This window comes from Rhinoraja longicauda, chromosome 42, assembly GCF_053455715.1.
Source record: "Rhinoraja longicauda isolate Sanriku21f chromosome 42, sRhiLon1.1, whole genome shotgun sequence".
NCBI lineage: Eukaryota > Metazoa > Chordata > Chondrichthyes > Rajiformes > Arhynchobatidae > Rhinoraja > Rhinoraja longicauda.
Genome location: NC_135994.1, coordinates 9,416,277 through 9,434,531, shown reverse-complemented (window position 1 = coordinate 9,434,531; position 18,255 = coordinate 9,416,277). Strand labels below are relative to the sequence as shown.

Genomic DNA, 18,255 nt, shown 5'->3' with positions numbered 1-18,255 from the left:
GGACGTTACAGTTTCCAGGCTCCTGTACCTTCTTCCCGATGGCAGGGGTGAGATGAGAGCGTGGCCAGGGTGGGGGTGTGGGTCTCTGATGATGCTGGCTGCCTTTCTGAGGCAGTGACTCCTGTAGATGCCTTCGATGGTGGGGAGGTCAGTACCCGTGATGTGATGGACCGGGCAGTGTTCACCACTCTCTGTCATCTCCTCCACTCCTGGGCGTTTGAGTAGCTGACCTGGGCCATGATGCAACTAGATTAGCTGGTCAGTTACCTGAGATCCAGACAGGAGCAAAACTGTGCAACATTTGGCAAACATAAATCGCTGACGACAAGGTTACTCCAAGTTTTTGATTTGTGATAAGGCTGCAATAAAAATCGCACAAATGGGAAGATGTACTTACATTTACGTCACAAGGGATAGGAGTAGAATTAGGCCATTCGGCCCATCAAGTCTACTGCACCATTCAGTCGTGGCTGATCTATCTCTCCCTCCTAACCACATTCTCCTGCCCTCTCCCCATAACCTCATTTGGGGTACATGTAGGGTTGCCAATTGGCCCGTATTAGCCAGGACATCCTGCATTTTGGGATAAATTGTTTTGTCCCGTACGGGACCGCCCTTGTCCCATATCAGGCCCGGACGGCGCTGTAGGCCCCGACACTGTAGGCCCGGACACTGTAGGCCCCGACACTGTAGGCCCGGATACTGTAGGCCCCGAAACTGTAGGCCCCGACACTGTAGGCCCCGACACTGTAGGCCCCGACACTGTAAGCCCGGACACTGTAGGCCCCGACACTGTTGGCCCCGACACTGTAGGCCCCGACACTGTAGGCCCGGACACTGTAGGCCCCGACACTGTAGGCCCCGACACTGTAGGCCCCGACACTGTAGGCCCCGACGGTGCTGTATGCCCCGACACTGTAGGTCCCGACACTGCAGGCCCCGACGCTGTCGGCCTGGACACTGTAGCCTGGGGGCCGCTGTAGTCCCGGACAGTGGAGGCCCGGGCACTGCCTAACGGAGGTTGCGTAGCAACCCGCCTCCCTGGACCGGGAGGCCGCCATTGGTGGAGCGGGAGCACGTGGCCACTGGCTAGGTGAGGTCACGTGGGGCGCGGGGCGGTGACGTCACCTTGCCCCGTATTTGGGAGTGAGGACGTTGGCAATCCGAGGTACGTGCTGGCAGCGTAGCTGGTGGATGGGCACAAGTGTCTGATGACCATGTTGCACAAACAATGTCCCGTAAAGATTAACCGGAAGAATGCTTTGTGTTTTGCAGACGTTACGAGCAGCAGGGAAAACGTACATGATCTTTTTTGTCCTCGTCATCTTTGTGGGGTCTTTCTACTTGGTGAATCTGATCCTGGCTGTGGTAGCCATGGCCTATGAAGAGCAGAACCAAGCCACCCTGGAGGAGGCGGAGCGGAAAGAGCAGGAATTCAAGCAGATGCTGGAGCAGCTGAAGAGACAGCAAGAGGATGCTTTGGTGAGTGGCGCAAATCTGTTCGATGCCAGTGAAAGAGACGCTAGCTCGCGTGGGACGGGACTGCAGACGCTGGCTTACCCCGAAGATGGGCACAAAATGCCGGAGTAACTCAGCGGCACAGGCAACATCTCTGGAGAGAAGCTATCCTTCTGTCCAGAGATGCCGCCTGTCCCGCTGAGCTATTCCAGCTCTTTGTGCCGTCTCCAAGGCGGTAATCCGGCGGTTATGGACGCCCCTTCGAGAGACTTGTTCTGGTTGGTGTCGGCCGCAACATCACGGTGGCGCGGCGGTAGAGTTGCTGCTTCACGGCGCCAGAGACCCGGGTTCAATCCCGCCCAAGGGTGCTGTCTGTATGGAGTTTGCACGTTCTCCCCGTGACCTGTGTGGGTTTTCTCCGGGTGCTACGGTTTCCTCCCACACTCCTCCATCCCTCAATGGGAAAGCTGGTGCAGCTGGTAGATCCGCTGCCTCACGGTGCCAGAGACCTGGGTTTGATTCGGCACTTTTTGTGTGGAGTTTGCACGTTCTCCCCGTGACCTGCGTGGGTTTTCTCCGGGTGCTCCGGTTTCCTCCCCCATCCCAAAAACGTGCGGGTTTGTGGGTTAATCGTCCCTCTGTAAACTGCCCCCTAGTGTGCAGGGAGTGGATGAGAAAGTGGGATAACACAGAACTAGTGTGAACGGGTGATCGATGGTCAGTGTAGACATGGTGGGCCGAAGGGCCCGTTTCCGTGCTGTATCTCTAAAGCTAAAACTTTATTTTTGTGGCCTGACAAAAACAAGTGGAAGGGGGGGGCGGTCACGGTGGTGCAGCGGTAGAGTTGCTGCCTTACAGCGCTTGCAGCGCCGGAGAACCGGGTTCGACTACGGGCGCTGTCTGTACGGAGTTTGTACGTTCTCCCCGTGACCTGCGTGGGTTTTCTCCGAGATCTTCGGTTTCCTCCCACACTTCAATTTACATTCATACCAAGCCAATTAACCTACAAAACCTGCACGTCTTTGGAGTGTAGGAGGAAGCCGAAGATCTCGGAGAAAACCCATGCAGGTCATGGGGAGAATGTAAAAACTCCGTACAGACAGCACCCGTAGTCAGGATGGAACCCGGGTCTCTGGCACTGTTAGCGCTGTGAGGCAGCAACTCTACCGCTGTGCCACCGTTGGGAAGGGGGACTAGGAGATGAGGAATATTTTAGCGGTAAAGTGAAGGGGGGTGGGGGGTGGAAATTGCAGAGCATTATATAAGGGAGGGCAGGTCCTAGGAATTGAGAGATGAGACACCAGGTTGTGGTACGGGGGCCACAGGTGGTATTCCCGTGGAATATCCTGGGAAGGCCTTGGAAGATCCTTGAGGTGGGTGAGAGTTGATGCAGGGATCCTCAGGAACCAATATGTTATTGACTTCGTGATCAGTACTTATGTCAGGGGTTATGGGGAGAAGGCGGGTTGGGAGGGAGAGATGGATCGGCCATGATGGAATGGCAGAGTAGACTCGATGGGCCGAATGGCCTAATTCTGCTCCTGGAACTTGTGAACTTATGACTTACCAGGTGTTCAACTGATCGGGTTTTTTTAAATCAGATGACCTGCAGCAAGGTATTCATGTATTCCTTCACACCATGAGACTTTACAATGGTGAAGTACTCGTTGTGAAGCTCACAAATGATTTGTTCTAATAAAAGACAGAGTGCTGGAGTAACTCAGCGGATAAGGCACTTCACATGGTCATATGTTCTCGAAGCAGAATGAGGCCATTCGGCCCATCAAGTCTACTCCGCCATTCAATCACGGCTGGTCTATCCCTCCCTCCCAACCACACTCTCCTGAGACTGAACCTTTGAGGAAACATGTAGAGAAGATGTTTTGGGACAGGGCCTGGATATCCTTTGCTCTTCTCTTCTACACAGAGGTGGACAGTATTGTTCTAACCCTTCCCTCTTTCCTTCCCTTATCTCCCAAACAAAATCTTTGATTTCATCGTCCAACAATGAATTGCTTGATTTATAGATAGAAAGCAAAATGCATTCCCATTGCCACAAGCTCCTGTGATGCAGGCCAAAATTATTCGACATGTTGGCCTTCATAACGAGAGGATTGCTAATGACATGTTGGTCTTCATAACGAGAGGATTTGAGTACAGGAGCAAAGAAGTCCTTCTGCAGTTGTACAGGGCCCTGGTGAGACCACATTTGGAGTATTGTGTGCAGTTTTGGTCTCCCAATTTGAGGGAGGACGTCCTTGCTATTGAGGCAGTGCAGCGTAGGTTCACGAGGATGACGGGACTGTCATATGAGGAAAGATTGAAAAGACTAGGCTTGTATTCACTGGAGTTTAGAAGGATGAGAGGGGATCTTATAGAGACGGATAAAATTATAAAAGGACTGGACAAGCTAGATGCAGGAAAAATGTTCCCAATGTTGGGGGAGTCCAGAACCAGGGGCCACAGTCTAAGAATAAAGGGGAGGCCATTTAAAACTGAGGTGAGAAGGAACTTTTTCACCCAGAGAGTTGTGAATTTGTGGAATTCTCTGCCACAGAGGGCAGTGGAGGCCAATTCACTGGATGGATTTAAGAGAGAGTTAGATAGAGCTCGAGGGGCTAGTGGAATCAAGGGATATGGGGAGAAGGCAGGCACGGGTAACTGATTGTGGATGATCAGCCATGATCACAATGAATGGCGGTGCTGGCTCGAAGGGCCGAACGGCCTCCTCCTGCACCTATTTTCTATGTTTCTATGACTGCAAATGCTGAGTGTCAGCTGTTACTAATGTTAAACTTGGTGGGTTCATCTTGTTTCATTCAATGCACCAGCTTGAGTTATTCGGATAATGGGCTGGATCTTTCAACCTGCCACGGCAAGAAGAATGCGTGGTAAAGGTGGCATGATCCTAGAAATTAAGGCAGGTACATGGATAGGACAGGTTTGGAGGGAGATGAGCTAAATGCAGGCAGGTGGGACTGGTGTAGATGGGACATGTTGGCCGGTGTGGGCATGTTGGGCCGAAGGGCCTGTTTCCACACTTTATCACTCTATGTCTTCAGTGTAAACCAGCATCTGCAGTTCCTTCCTACAGGTTTACCTGAATGTTGCCTGGATTAGGGGGTATTGTATAGGAAGGAACTGCAGATGCTGGTTTAAACTTGGATGAAGGGATTAAAAGTAACATTAGCAAATTTGCAGATGATACAAAGCTGGGTGGCAGTGTGAACTGTGAGGAAGATGCTATGAGGTTGCAGGGTGACTTGGACAGGTTGTGTGAGTGGGCGGATGCATGGCAGATGCAATTTAATGTGGATAAGTGTGAGGTTATCCATTTTTGTGGTAAGACTAGGAAGGCAGAGTATTATCTGAATGGTGTCAAGTTAGGAAAAGGGGACGTACAATGAGATCTGGGCGTCCTAGTGCATCAGTCACTGAAAGGAAGCATGCAGGTAGAGCAGGCAGTGAAGAAAGCCAATGGAATGTTGGCCTTCACAACAAGAGGAGTTGAGTATAGGAGCAAAGAGGTCCTTCTGCAGTTGTACAGGGCCCTAGTGAGACCGCACCTGGAGTACTGTGTGCAGTTTTGGTCTCCAAATTTGAGGAAGGATATTCTTGCTATTGAGGGCGTGCAGCTTTGGTTTACTAGATTAATTCCCAGAATGGCGGGACTGTCATATGTTGAAAGACTGGAGCGACTAGGCTTGTATACACTGGAATTTAGAAGGATGAGAGGGGATCTTATTGAAACGTATAAGATTATTAAGGGGTTGGACACGTTAGAGGCAGGAAACATGTTCCCAATGTTGGGGGAGTCCAGAACCAGGGGCCACAGTTTAAGAATAAGGGGTAGGCCATTTAGAACGGAGATGAAGAAAAACTTTTTCAGTCAGAGAGTTGTAAATCTGTGGAATTCACTGCCTCAGAAGGCAGTGGAGGCCAAGTCTCTGAATGCATTCAATAGAGAGCTAGGTAGAGCTGTTAAGGATAGCGGAGTCAGGGGGTATGGGGAGAAGGCAGGAACGGGGTACTGATTGAGAATGATCAGCCATGATCACATTGGATGGCGGTGCTGGCTCGAAGGGCCGAATGGCCTCCTCCTGCACCTATTGTCTATTGACTAGAGGGCATAGCTATAAGGTCTATATAGAGTGGATGTGGAGAGGATGTTTCCACTAGTGGGAGAGTCTAGGACCAGAGGGCACAGCCTCAGAATTAAAGGACGTTCCATTAGGAAGGAGATGAGGAGGAATTTCTTTAGCCAGAGGGTGATGAATCTGTGGAGACCAAGTCAGTGGATATTTTTAAGGCAGAGATGGACAGATTCTTGATTAGCACGGGTGTCAGGGGTTATGGGGAGAAGGCAGGAGAATGGGGTTAGGAGGGAGAGGTAGATCAACCATGATTGAATGGCGGAGTAGACTTGATGGGCCGAATGGCCTAATTCTGCTTCTTTCACTTATGAACTTATGAAGGTTGAGAGGGGCAAAGATTAAAAGGAGATAAAAGCATTCAGCTCATCGCCTTTATGATCACAACAATCCCATCAGTCCAAACCTCCCCCTTAATCTGATTTGAAACAAAGATTTTAAACTCCATTGGATTCAGAACAGTGATAGAGTCACAGAGTGATACAATGTGGAAACAGGCCCTTCATAGAGTCACAGAGTGATACAGTGTGGAAACAGGCCCTTCAAAGAGTCACAGAGTGATACAATGTGGAAGCAGGCCCTTCATAGACTCACAGAGTGATACAGTGTGGAAACAGGCCCTTCATAGAGTCACAGAGTGATACAGTGTGGAAACAGGCCCTTCATAGAGTCACAGAGTGATACAGTGTGGAAACAGGCCCTTCGGCCCAACTTGCCCACACCGGCCAACATGTCCCAGCTACACTCGTCCCACCTGCCCGCGTTTGGTCCATATCTCTCTAAACCTGTCCTATCCATGTACCTGTCTAACTATTTCTTAAACGTTGGGATAGTCCCAGCCTCAACTACCCCCTCCGGCAGCTCGTTCTGTACACCCACCACCCTCTGTGTGAAAAAGTTACCCCTCAGATTCCTATTAAATCTTTTCCCCTTCATCTTAAACCTATGTCCTCTGGTCCTCGATTCCCCTACTCTGGGCAAGAGACTTTGTGCGTCTACCCGATCTATTCCTCTCATGATTTTATACCCGTCTATAAGATCCTATACAAGTAGGACGCATAGTTACCATCACTCAGTCAACCTTGATCAAATCGTTTTCACCCAACAAACAGCTTCCTTTACCATCGTTACTTTCTAGCATGTCTTTCATTCATTGTTCTTTATCTCTCCACATCTCCGTCTATATCTCTCGTTTCCCGTATCCTTAAGCAGACTGAAGAAGGGTCTCGACCTGAAACGTCACTCATTCATTCCTTCTCCCCAGAGATGCTGCCTGTCCCGCTGAGTTACTCCAGCTTTTTGTGTTTACCTTGGTCACATTAACGTGATTGTTTTCGTCTAGCAACTATGCAGCCTGGCCTTGTCAACCAATCTTGTTATCTTACCACTCACTGCACAATGTTAAATGAGGACATTTCATATTCTGAGGCCAGCTCTCAAAGTTAATTTGTCTCAGCGTGCCATATGTCTATAGCACTTGCATATGGCTACGGTCTGGGTAAATTAACAGCCTACTTGGAAAAACATTTAAAATAGCAACATTTGAGATCATTGTCAGACAATAAATATTGATGAGTGTTTGTAGGAACCTTGCTTCCATTTTGTGGACTTTAGTTTACACAGACATCAGCTTTCTGAATGGTCCTTCCATAAGCTAGGGTACTGTCCCATTCGCCTCGTCACAAGGGATAGGAGTAGAATTAGGCCATTCGGCCCATCAAGTCTACTCCGCCATTCAATCATGGCTGATCTATCTCTCCCTCCTAACCCCATTCTCCTGCCTTCCCCCCATAACCCCTGCCACCCGTACTAATCAAGAATCTATCTATCTCTGCCTTAAATATTTCCACTGTCCATGGTGGCGCAGCGGTAGAGTTGCTGCCCTACAGCACTTACAGCGCCAGAGACCCAGGTTCCATCCTGACTACGGGTGCTGTCTGCACGGAGTTTGCACGTTCTCCCCGTGACCTGCGTGGGTTTTCTCCGGGTGCTCCAGTTTCCTCCCACACTCTAAGGACATACAGGTTTGTAGGTTAATTGGCTTGGTATAAACATTGCACAGAGCACCCGGAGAAAACCCACGCAGGTGACCGGGAGAACGTGCATACTCCATACAGACAGCACCCGTAGTCAAGATCCAACCCGGTTCCCTGGCGCCGTGAGGCAGCAACTCTACCACTGCGCCACCGTGCAATTGTGCCGATTGTATTTCAAGCAGTTTCTATTATTGGAATATAATATATTACTGATGCAGGATAAAGCATGTAGTTGATGACATGCTGCTCATTTCTTGGGCTTGCAACAGTTATACAAGGTGGTGTGGATCTTTAGCCATTCAGACTTGTCCAAGATGGCATCCATTTAATTTGGAAAGTTTTCAACTCTGCAATGAGACATGAGCAGGTTTCAAGGATTCAGATCAATGCTGGAGGAACAACAATCAAACAATATCAAATTAAAAAATAATGTTAAAACAACACAGCGGTAGAGTTGCCGCCTCACAGCGCCAGAGACCCGGGTTCCATCCTGACTACGGGCGCTGTCTGTGCGGAGTTTGCACGTTGTCCCCGTGACCTGCGTGGGTTTTCTCCGGGTGCTCCGGTTTCCTCCCACACTCCAAAGACGTGCAGGTTTGGAGGTTAATTGGCTTCAATAAAATTGTAAATTGTCCCTCGTGTGTGTAGGATAGAGTTGGTGGGCCGAAAGATATGTTTCCGCTCCTTATCTCGAAACTAAACAAAACTAAGCGAAACAGGAAAACTTGTTGCTTCAGTTTCAGAAGGTTCAAGTCACTCTCTGGAAGGGCAGAATCAATCCTGAACCTCCCATTGTAATTTGGTACACCGTTGCCTCAGTTGTAACGGCACGGTGGCACAGCGGTAGAGTTGCCGCCTCACAGCGCCAGTGACCCGGGTTCCATCCTGACCTCGGGTGCCGTCTGTACAGAGTTTGCACGTTCTCCCCGTGACCTGCGTGGGTTTTCTCCGAGATCTCCGGTTTCCTCCCACACTCCAAAGGCGTGCAGGTTTGTAGGTTAATTGGCTTGGTGTAAGTGTAAATTGTCCCTAGTGTTAGTGTGTGGCGATTGCTGGTCTGTGTGGACTTGGTGGACCTGTTGCCATGTTGCATCTCTAAACTAAAGTTAAGGCACTCGGGTAAGACTAAGATCTCGCAGTATAATTTTGGGCGGCATGGTGGCGCAGCAGGTAGAGCTGCTGCCTCACAGCGCCAGACACCCGGATTCCATCCTGACTTCAGGTGCTGTCTGTGTGGAGTTTGAACGTTCTCCCTGTGACCTCATGGGTTTTCTCCGGGTGCTCCGGTTTCCTCCCACACTCCAAAAAGACGTGCAGATGTGTAGGTTAATCGGCCCTCTGTAAATTGCCCCGTAGTGCGTAGGGAGTGGATGATAAAGTGGGGTAACACAGAACTAGTGTGAACGAGTGATTGATGGTCGGCATGGACTCGATGGGCCGAAGGGCCTGTTTCCATGCTGGATCTTTCAATGAATCAAACAATCAAATGAGCGTGCATGGCTTAACTTGAGGTGTAGTTGCTAGATAACTCCAGTTTAGTTTAATTTAATCTGAAATGAGAATTAGTTTAGTTTAGTTTAGTTTTGAGATACAGTGCAGAAACAGGCCCTTCAGCCCACTGAGTCCGCGCCGCCCAGCGATCCCCGCACACTAACACTATCCTACACACATGAGGGACAATTTACATTTATACCAAGCCAATTAACTTACAAACCTGCACATCTTTGCACAGAGCACCCGGAGAAAACCCACGCAGGTCACGGGGAGAACGTACAAACTCTGTACAGACAGCCCCCGTGGTCAGGATGGAACCCGGGTCTCTGGCGCCGTGTGGCAGCAACTCTACCGCTGTGCCACCGTGCCACCCTAAAAGATACTGAGATATGAGTAGGTTTCGAGGATTCTGATCATTGATGAAGGTACAAGAGTCCAGAGGAGGTTTACAAGAATGATCCCAGGAATGAGTGGGTTAACATATGATGAGCGTTTGTCAGCACTGGGCCTGTACTCGATGGAATTTAGAAGAATGAGGGGGGACCACATTGAAAAGTACTGAATAGTGAGCGGCCTGGATAGAGTGGATGTGGAGAGGATGTTTCCACTAGTGGGAGAGTCTAGGACCAGAGGGCACAGCCTCAGAACTAAAGGACGTTCCTTTAGGAAGGAGATGAGGAGGTATTTCTTTAGTCAGAGGGTGGTGAATCTGTGGGATTCATTGCCACAGACGGCTGTGGAGGCCAAGTCAGTGGATATTTTTAAGGCAGAGATTGACAGATTCTTGATTAGTGCGGGTGTCAGGGGTTATGGGGAGAAGGCAGGAGAATGGGGTTGGGAGGGAGAGATAGATCAGCCATGATTGAATGGCGGAGTAGACTTGATGGGCCCATGTCTTGTGGTCTTAACACTCAAACAGCATGACATTTTTAAAAATGATTCAATCTATACAGCAACTAATAAGCATGGTGTCCTTCAACTGCAGTGGGAGTTTTTGTCGGAAGGTTTCTGAAAGTCTTCCAATTTTGTGACAATCTTCCTGCTGTTGCTTTGCCCGCGTGAAGCGTTGTGTGAAGCTGTGACTGAGGCGGGCCTGTGCGTTCATCCACAGATGGCGGCGGCAGCGGCGACGTCCGCGGGCACGGTCTCGGAGGACGCGCTGGACGAGGAAGAGGAAGGGCAGATGTCGCAGAGCTCGTCGGAGCTGTCCAAGCTCAGCTCCAAAAGCGCAAAGGAGAGGAGAAACCGGCGCAGGAAACGGAAGCAGACGAGGGGCCACTCGGAGGGGGAGGAGAAGGGAGACCATGAGAAGATCCTCAAGTCGGAGTCTGAGAACGGAATCAGTAAGCGAGCCAGACACCTAACACACGGCATGAGATACCCCATGAATCAGGTAAGGCCACTTCCGCTGGTATCGATTGTTAAGTCGCGAGACTAATTTAAACTACGACTGAGACTAATTTAAGATTCAAAGTCGTTCCACCATCTAACTGAAGGCCGTTCAGTGTGATGGACCATGGGGTCTATCTTGCTCAATTGCACTGAAAATTCGCATCATGTTAGTTTAGTTTAGCTTATTATCTCGTGTACCGAGGTACAGTGAAAAGCTTTCTTGTTGCATGCTATCCACTCAGCAGAATGACCATACATGATTACAAGGTATCACAAAATGCTGGAGTAACTCAGCAGGTCAGGCAGCATCTCGGAGAGAGGGAATGGGTGATGTTTCGGGTCGAGACCCTTTTTCAGACTGATGTCCGGGGGGGGTCGGGACAAAGAAAGGATATAGGTGGAGACAGGAAGACAGTGGGAGAACTAGGAGGGGGGAGGGGAAGAGAGGGAAAGAGGAACTATCTAAAGTTGGAGAAGTCAATGTTCATACCGCTGGGCTGTAAGCTGTCCAAGGGAAATATGAGGTGCTGTTCCTCCAATTTGCGGTGGGCCTCACTATGGCACTGGAGGAGGCCCATGACAGAAAGGTCAGACTGGGAGTGGGAGGAGGAGTTGAGGTGCTGAGCCACCGGGAGATCAGTTTGGTTAAGGCGGACTGAGTGAAGGAAGAATCATGTAATACATGATTACAATGTACAGTGTTCATTGATCCACAGTGTACAGACACAGGATAAAGGGAATAACGATTAGCGCAAGATAAAGTCAAGTAAAGTCCAATCAAAGATAGTCTGAGGGTCTCTATTGAGGTAGATGGGAGGTCAGGACCGCTCTCTAGTTGGTGAGAGGATGGTTCAGTTGCCTGATAACAGCCGGGAAGAAACTGTCCCTGAATCTGGAGGTGTGCGTTTTCACACTTCTGTACCTCTTGCCCGATGGGAGAGGGGAGAAGAGGGAGTGGCCGGGGTGAGACTGGTCCTTGATTATGCTGCTGGCCTTGCCGAGGCAGCGTGAGGTGTAGATGGAGTCGATGGAAGGGAGGTTGGTTTGTGTGATGGTCTGGGCTGCTGGCCTTGCCGAGGCAGCGTGAGGTGTAGATGGAGTCGATGGAAGGGAGGTTGGTTTGTGTGATGGTCTGGGCTGCTGGCCTTGCCGAGGCAGCGTGAGGTGTAGATGGAGTCGATGGAAGGGAGGTTGGTTTGTGTGATGGTCTGGGCTGCTGGCCTTGCCGAGGCAGCGTGAGGTGTAGATGGAGTCGATGGAAGGGAGGTTGGTTTGTGTGATGGTCTGGGTTACATCCACAATTCTTGGATGGAGCCAAAAAGTAAAAAATAAATTCACCAATTTAATGGATGAACTCATTACAAAACACAGTGATGTTGTCACATCTGAATGCACTGTGAAAATCCCTCAGCAGGAGAGAGTTTAGCACATTTAAAATCTAACGCTGAAGACCCTGGTGATCATTTCTGCCGTAGAAGTCTCATTAGCCTTCACTTTCCTGCCTTTGAGTTTTATTTCCTTATTCGAAAATCACCTCTCACCCCTCACCTTCCTGCGCTCCTAGGAATCAAGGCCGAGCCTGCCCAACCTCTCCCTGAAGCTCAGGCCCTTATCTTACTCATTTGTTGTGTAGGAAAATAACTGCAGATGCTGGTACAAATCGAAGGTATCACAAAATGCTGGAGTAACTCAGCAGGTCAGGCAGCATCTCAGGAGAGAAGGAATGGGTGACGTTTCGGGTCGAGACCCATCTTCAGACTGATGTCAGGGGGGCGGGACAAAGGACGGACATAGGTGGAGACAGGAAGATAGAGGGAGATCTGGGAAGGGGGAGGGGAAGAGAGGGACAGAGGAACTATCTAAAGTTGGAGAAGTCAATGTTCATACCACTGGGCTGCAAGCTGCCCAAGCGAAATATGAGGTGCTGTTCCTCCAATTTGCGCTGGGCCTCACTGTGGCATTGGAGGAGGCCCATGACAGAAAGGTCAGACTGGGAGTGGGAGGGGGAGTTGAAGTGCTCAGCCACCAGGAGATCAGATTGGTTAAGGCTATGAGATCACCCCTCATCCTCCTGCGCTCCAAGGAATAAAGTCCTACCCTGCCCAACCTCTCCCTGTAGCTCAGGCCCTCAAGTCCTGGCAACATCCTCGTAAATCTTCTTTGCAATCGTTCCAGCTTAACGACAACTGGAAACCTATTTGGTGGTGGCTATGAGGAAACTGAAGGGTCTGTTTCCATGCTGTATCTTTAAAAAAATAATTAATTGGCTTCCCTTCCGCCTGCCATCTCATTGCTCAATGCACGGTGGCGCAGCGGTAGAGTTGCCGCCTCACAGCGCCAGAGACCCGGGTTCCATCCTGCCTACAGGGTCTGTCTGTAAGGAGTTGTACGTTCTCCCCGTTACCTGCGTGGCTTTTCTCCGGGTGCTCCGGTTTACTCCCACACTCCAAAGACATAGAAACATAGAAATTAGGTGCAGGAGTAGGCCATTCGGCCCTTCGAGCCAGCACCGCCATTCAATATGATCATGGCTGATCATCCAAAATCAGTACCCCGTTCCTGCTTTCTCCCCATATCCCTTGATTCCGTTAGCCCAAAGAGCTAAATTTAACTCTCTCTTGAAAACATCCAGTGAATTGGCCTCCACTGCCTTCTGTGGCAGAGAATTCCACAGATTCATGACTCTCTGGGTGGAAACGTTTTTCCTCATCTCAGTCCAAAATGGCCGACCCCTTATTCTTAAACTGAGGATGTAACTAGGAAAATTGACAGGGGAGAGCCGGTGGATGTGATGTACCTCGACTTTCAGAAAGCCTTCGACAAGGTCCCACATAGGAGATTAGTGGGCAAAATTAGAGCACATGGTATTGGGGGTAGTGTACTGACATGGATAGAAAATTGGTTGACAGACAGAAAGCAAAGAGTGGGGATAAATGGGTCCCTTTCAGAATGGCAGGCAGTAACTAGTGGGGTACCGCAAGGCTCGGTGCTGGGACCGCAGCTATTTACAACATACATTAATGACTTGGATGAAGGGATTCAAAGTACCATTAGCAAATTTGCAGATGATACAAAGCTGGGTGGTAGTGTGAACTGTGAGGAAGATGCTATGAGGTTGCAGGGTGACTTGGACAGGTTGTGTGAGTGGGCGGATGCATGGCTGATGCAGTTTAATGTGGATAAATGTGTGGTTATCCACTTTGGTGGTAAGAATAGGAAGGCAGATTATTATCTGAATGTTGTCAAGTTAGGAACAGGGGACGTACAACGAGATCTGGGTGTCCTGGTGCATCAGTCACTGAAAGGAAGCATGCAGGTACAGCAGGCAGTGAAGAAAGCCAATGGAATGTTGGCCTTCATAACAAGAGGAGTTGAGTATAGGAGCAAAGAGGTCCTTCTGCAGTTGTACAGGGCCCTAGTGAGACCGCACCTGGAGTACTGTGTGCAGTTTTGGTCTCCAAATTTGAGGAAGGATATTCTTGCTATTGAGGGCGTGCAGCGTAGGTTTACTAGGTTAATTCCCGGAATGGCGGGACTGTCATATGTTGAAAGTGGAGCGGCTAGGCTTGTATACACTGGACTTTAGAAGGATGAGAGGAGATCTTATCGAAACATATAAGATTATTAAAGCGTTGAACACGTTAGAGGCAGGAAACATGTTCCCAATATTGGGGGAGTCCAGAACCAGGGGCCACAGTTTAAGAATAAGAGGTAGGCCATTTAGAACAGAGATGAGGAAAAACTTTTTCAGTCAGAGAGTTGTAAATCTGTGGAATTCTCTGCCTCAGAAGGCAGTGGAGGCCAATTATCTGAATGCATTCAAGAGAGAGCTAGGTAGAGCACTTAAGGATAGCAGAGTCAGGGGGTATGGGGAGAAGGCAGGAACGGGGTACTGATTGTGGATGATCAGCCATGATCACATTGAATGGTGGTGCTGGCTCGAAGGGCCGAATGGCCTACTCCTGCACCTATTGTCTATTGTCTATAAACTGTGACCCCCGGTTCTGGACTCCCCCAACATCGGGGAACATTTTTCCTGCATCTACCCTGTCCAATCCTTTAAGAATTTTATATGTTTCTATAAGATCCCCTCTCATCCTTCTAAATTCCAGTGAATACAAGCCCAGTCGACCCATTATTTCATCATGTGTCAGTCCTGCCATCCCGGGAATGAACCTGGTGAACCTACGCTGCACTCCCTCAATAGCAATAATGTCCTTCCTCAAATTAGGAGACCAAAATTGCACACAATACTCCAGGTGCGGTCTCACCAGGGCCCTATACAACTGCAGTAGGACCTCCATGCTCCTAAACTCAAATCCTCTCGCGATGAAGGCCAACTTGCCATGAGCTTTCTTCACTGCCTGCTGTACCTGCATGCTTACTTTCAGTGACTGATGTACAAACACACCCAGGTCTCGTTGCACCTCCCCTTCTCCTAATCTGACACCATTCAGATAATAATCTGCCTTCCTGTTCTTGCCACCAAAGTGGATAACCTCACATTTATCCACATTATACTGCATCTGCCATGCATCTGCCCACTCACACAACCTATCCAAGTTACCCTGCAGACTCATAGCATCCTCCTCACAGCTCACACTGCCACCCAGCTTTGTGTCATCGCAAACTTGGAGATGTCACATTTAATTCCCTCGTCTAAATTGTTAATATATATTGTAAACAACTGGGATCCCAGCACCGAGCCTTGCGGCACCCCACTAGTCACTGACTGCCATTCTGAAAAGGACCTGTTAATTCCTACTCTTTGCTTCCTGTCTGCCAACCAGTTCTCTATCCACGTCAATACCTTACCCCCAATACCATGTGCTCTAATTTTGCACACTAATCTCTTGTGTGGGACCTTGTCAAAGGCTTTTTGCAAGCTCAGATACACCACATCCACTGGCTCTCCCTTATCCATTCTACTTGTTACATCCTCAAAAAATCCCAACAGACTAGCCAAGCATGATTTCCCCTTCATCAATCCATGCTGACTTTGACCGATCCTGTCACTGCTTTCCAAATGCGCTGCTATAACATCTTTAATAATCGACTCCAGCGTCTTCCCCACTACCATTGTAAGGCTAACTGGTCTATAATTCCCCGTTTTCTCTCTCCCTCCTTTCTTAAAAAGTGGAGTTACATTGGCTATACCCTCCAGTCCACAGGAACTGATCCAGAGTCGAGAGAACATTGGAAAATGATCACCAATGCATCCACGATTTCTAGGGCCACCCCCTTGAGTACTCTGGGATGCAGACCATCAGGCCCTGGGGATTTATCTGCCTTCAGTCCCAACAGTTTACCTAACACCATTTTCTGACTAATGTGGAATCCCTTCAGTTCCTCCCTCCCACTAGATCCTCAATCCCCTAGTATTTCCGGGAGATTGTTTGTGTTCGTTTAACTGTTCTGCCATTTCCTTGTTTCCCAATATAAATTCACCTGTCTCTGACTGTAAGGGACCTACATTCTTCTTCACTAATCTTTTCCTTTTTACATACCTATAGAAACTTTTAGTCAGTTTTAATATTTCTCGCAAGCTTTCTTTCAAGCTCCTTTTTCCCCTCTTAATTAACCCCTTTGTCCTCCTCTGTTGAGTTCTAAATTTTCCCCAGTCCTCTGGTTTGCCGCTTCCTCTGGCCAATTTATATGCCTCTTCCTTGGCTTTAACACTATCCTTGACTTCCCTCGTCAGCCATGGTTGAGCCGCCTTCCCAGTTTTATTTTTTCGCCAGACAGGGATGAACAATTTCTGGAGTTCATCCATGCGGTCTTTAAATCTTCGCCATTGCATCTCCACCGTCAACCCTTTATGTATAATTTGCCAGTCTATCCGAGCCGATTCCCATCTCATACCTTCAAAGCCTCCTTTATTCAAGTTCAGGACCCTAGTCTCTGAATTAACCTTGTCACTCTCCATCCTAATGCAGAATTCCACCATATTATGGTCACTGTTGCCCAAGGGGCCTTGCACAACAAGTTCGCTGACTTAATCCTTCCTCATTACACAATACCCAGTCCAGGATGGCCTGTTCTCTAGTCGGTTCCTCGACATATTGGTTTAAAAACCCATATCGTATACATTCCAGGAAATCCTCCTCATCAGCAACAAGGAATTCTCCTCAGGGTCAGGTTTGAAGGCCAATTGGCTTCGGTAATATTGTAAATTTTACCTCCCCCCTCCCCCTCTCCCCCTCCCCTCCCCTCCCCCCCTCCCCTTCCCTCCCCCTCCCCCTCCCCTCCCCCTCCCCTCCCTTTCCCCTCCCCTTCCCCTCCCTCCACCCGCCTCCCTCCTCCCTCCCCCCTCCCCCTCCCCTACCCCTCCCTCCCCCCTTCCCCTCCCTCCCCCTTCCCCTCCCTCCCTCCCTTCCCCCTCCCTCCCTAGGAGATAGACTTAAACTATAAAATGTGAATAACTTTAAAAATATAAAACCGATTTCAATGAAACTTCTTCAATTAGCACCAAAGGGACGACGGTGAGTAAGGTGGGCCTAAAATTGACACGCTATCGTGTACCGTTTTGGGTGTAGTTCAGGAACAAACAAACAAACAAACGAGAGTTTGAGTATATAGATTACCAGTGTGGAATGTGGAATCCGCTGTGGTGGATGTCTATGTTAAATGTTATGTTATGTGGCTTTGCGTCGTGTTGCTTTTCACTTCGTGTGACTAGATGGTCACTCAGCTTTCACTCTGCCTTAATTGGCACATGTGACCATTAACTGAATCTTTGAAATCTTGAATCGACTTATTTTCTCTTGCAGTCTCAGCTGAGCATCCTGGGGTCTCCAAACCTCACCCGGTTCGACAGCAAGAGCAGCATTTTCAGCATCCGAGATCGGAAAGAGCCCAGCTCAGAGACGGAGTTTGCCGACGATGAGCACAGCACCGTGGAGGAGACCGACGGCAACCGGAAAAACTCCCTGTTTGTCCCGAACAAGGAGCCGTACCGGAGGAACAGCTACAGTGGCTACAGCCAACCCAGCAAGTCATCCAAGATGTTCCCAGTGCTCCCGGTCAATGTGAAACGGAACAGCACGGTGGACTGCAATGGTGTGGTCTCCCTTATTGGTGGGCCTGGAGCCAACATGCCTGGTGGACGCCTACTGCCTGAGGTGATAATAGATAAGGCAGCTACTGATGACAGTGTAAGGAAGTCAATGAGCAGATCAGTTTAGGCATGGCGGTCTATCTAACCTCTCCGCATTTATGTATGCCGCCCTTCCTGACACAAGATGCCATTTAGGGATGGAAGTTGGATTGTGCAGACGAACCTCCATCCACTTCTCCAAACCTACAAGTTGCTCAATTGGGAACCTGCAAAAAAAATCCGCCTTCTTTGAAAATGACCTAGGATGAGTAATCTCAATGCGAAAAATTGAATCCTTTTCCACCCAAAGGCAGTCTTTTTTCTTCCCAATCACCAGCCCACTGTCTAACTTTTTTACTATTCGTCAATGCGAAAGGACTCTTTTTTGTGTGCAGAATGCTTTGGCAGTGTCCTTTATTAATCATAGAGTTACAGAGTGGTACAGTGTGGAAACAGGCCCTTCATAGAGTCACAGAGTGATACAGTGTGGAAACAGGCCCTTCATAGAGTCACAGAGTGATACAGTGTGGAAACAGGCCCTTCATAGAGTCACAGAGTGATACAGTGTGGAAACAGGCCCTTCATAGAGTCACAGAGTGATACAGTGTGGAAACAGGCCCTTCATAGA

At 49.1% G+C, this 18,255-nt stretch overlaps 1 protein-coding gene across 3 annotated transcripts in view; it reads left to right on the top strand.

Moving 5' to 3' along the window:
- LOC144612020 (sodium channel protein type 8 subunit alpha-like) overlaps window positions 1-18,255 on the top strand; it is a 255,684-nt gene that overhangs the window by 141,191 nt on the left and 96,238 nt on the right. For all 3 annotated transcript variants that reach the window (XM_078431465.1, XM_078431467.1, XM_078431466.1), the window contains exons 11-13: window positions 1,276-1,482; window positions 10,251-10,532; window positions 17,302-17,652. In XM_078431465.1, the coding sequence (XP_078287591.1) occupies window positions 1,276-1,482; window positions 10,251-10,532; window positions 17,302-17,652 (840 nt within the window). The remainder of the gene's footprint in view (window positions 1-1,275; window positions 1,483-10,250; window positions 10,533-17,301; window positions 17,653-18,255) is intronic.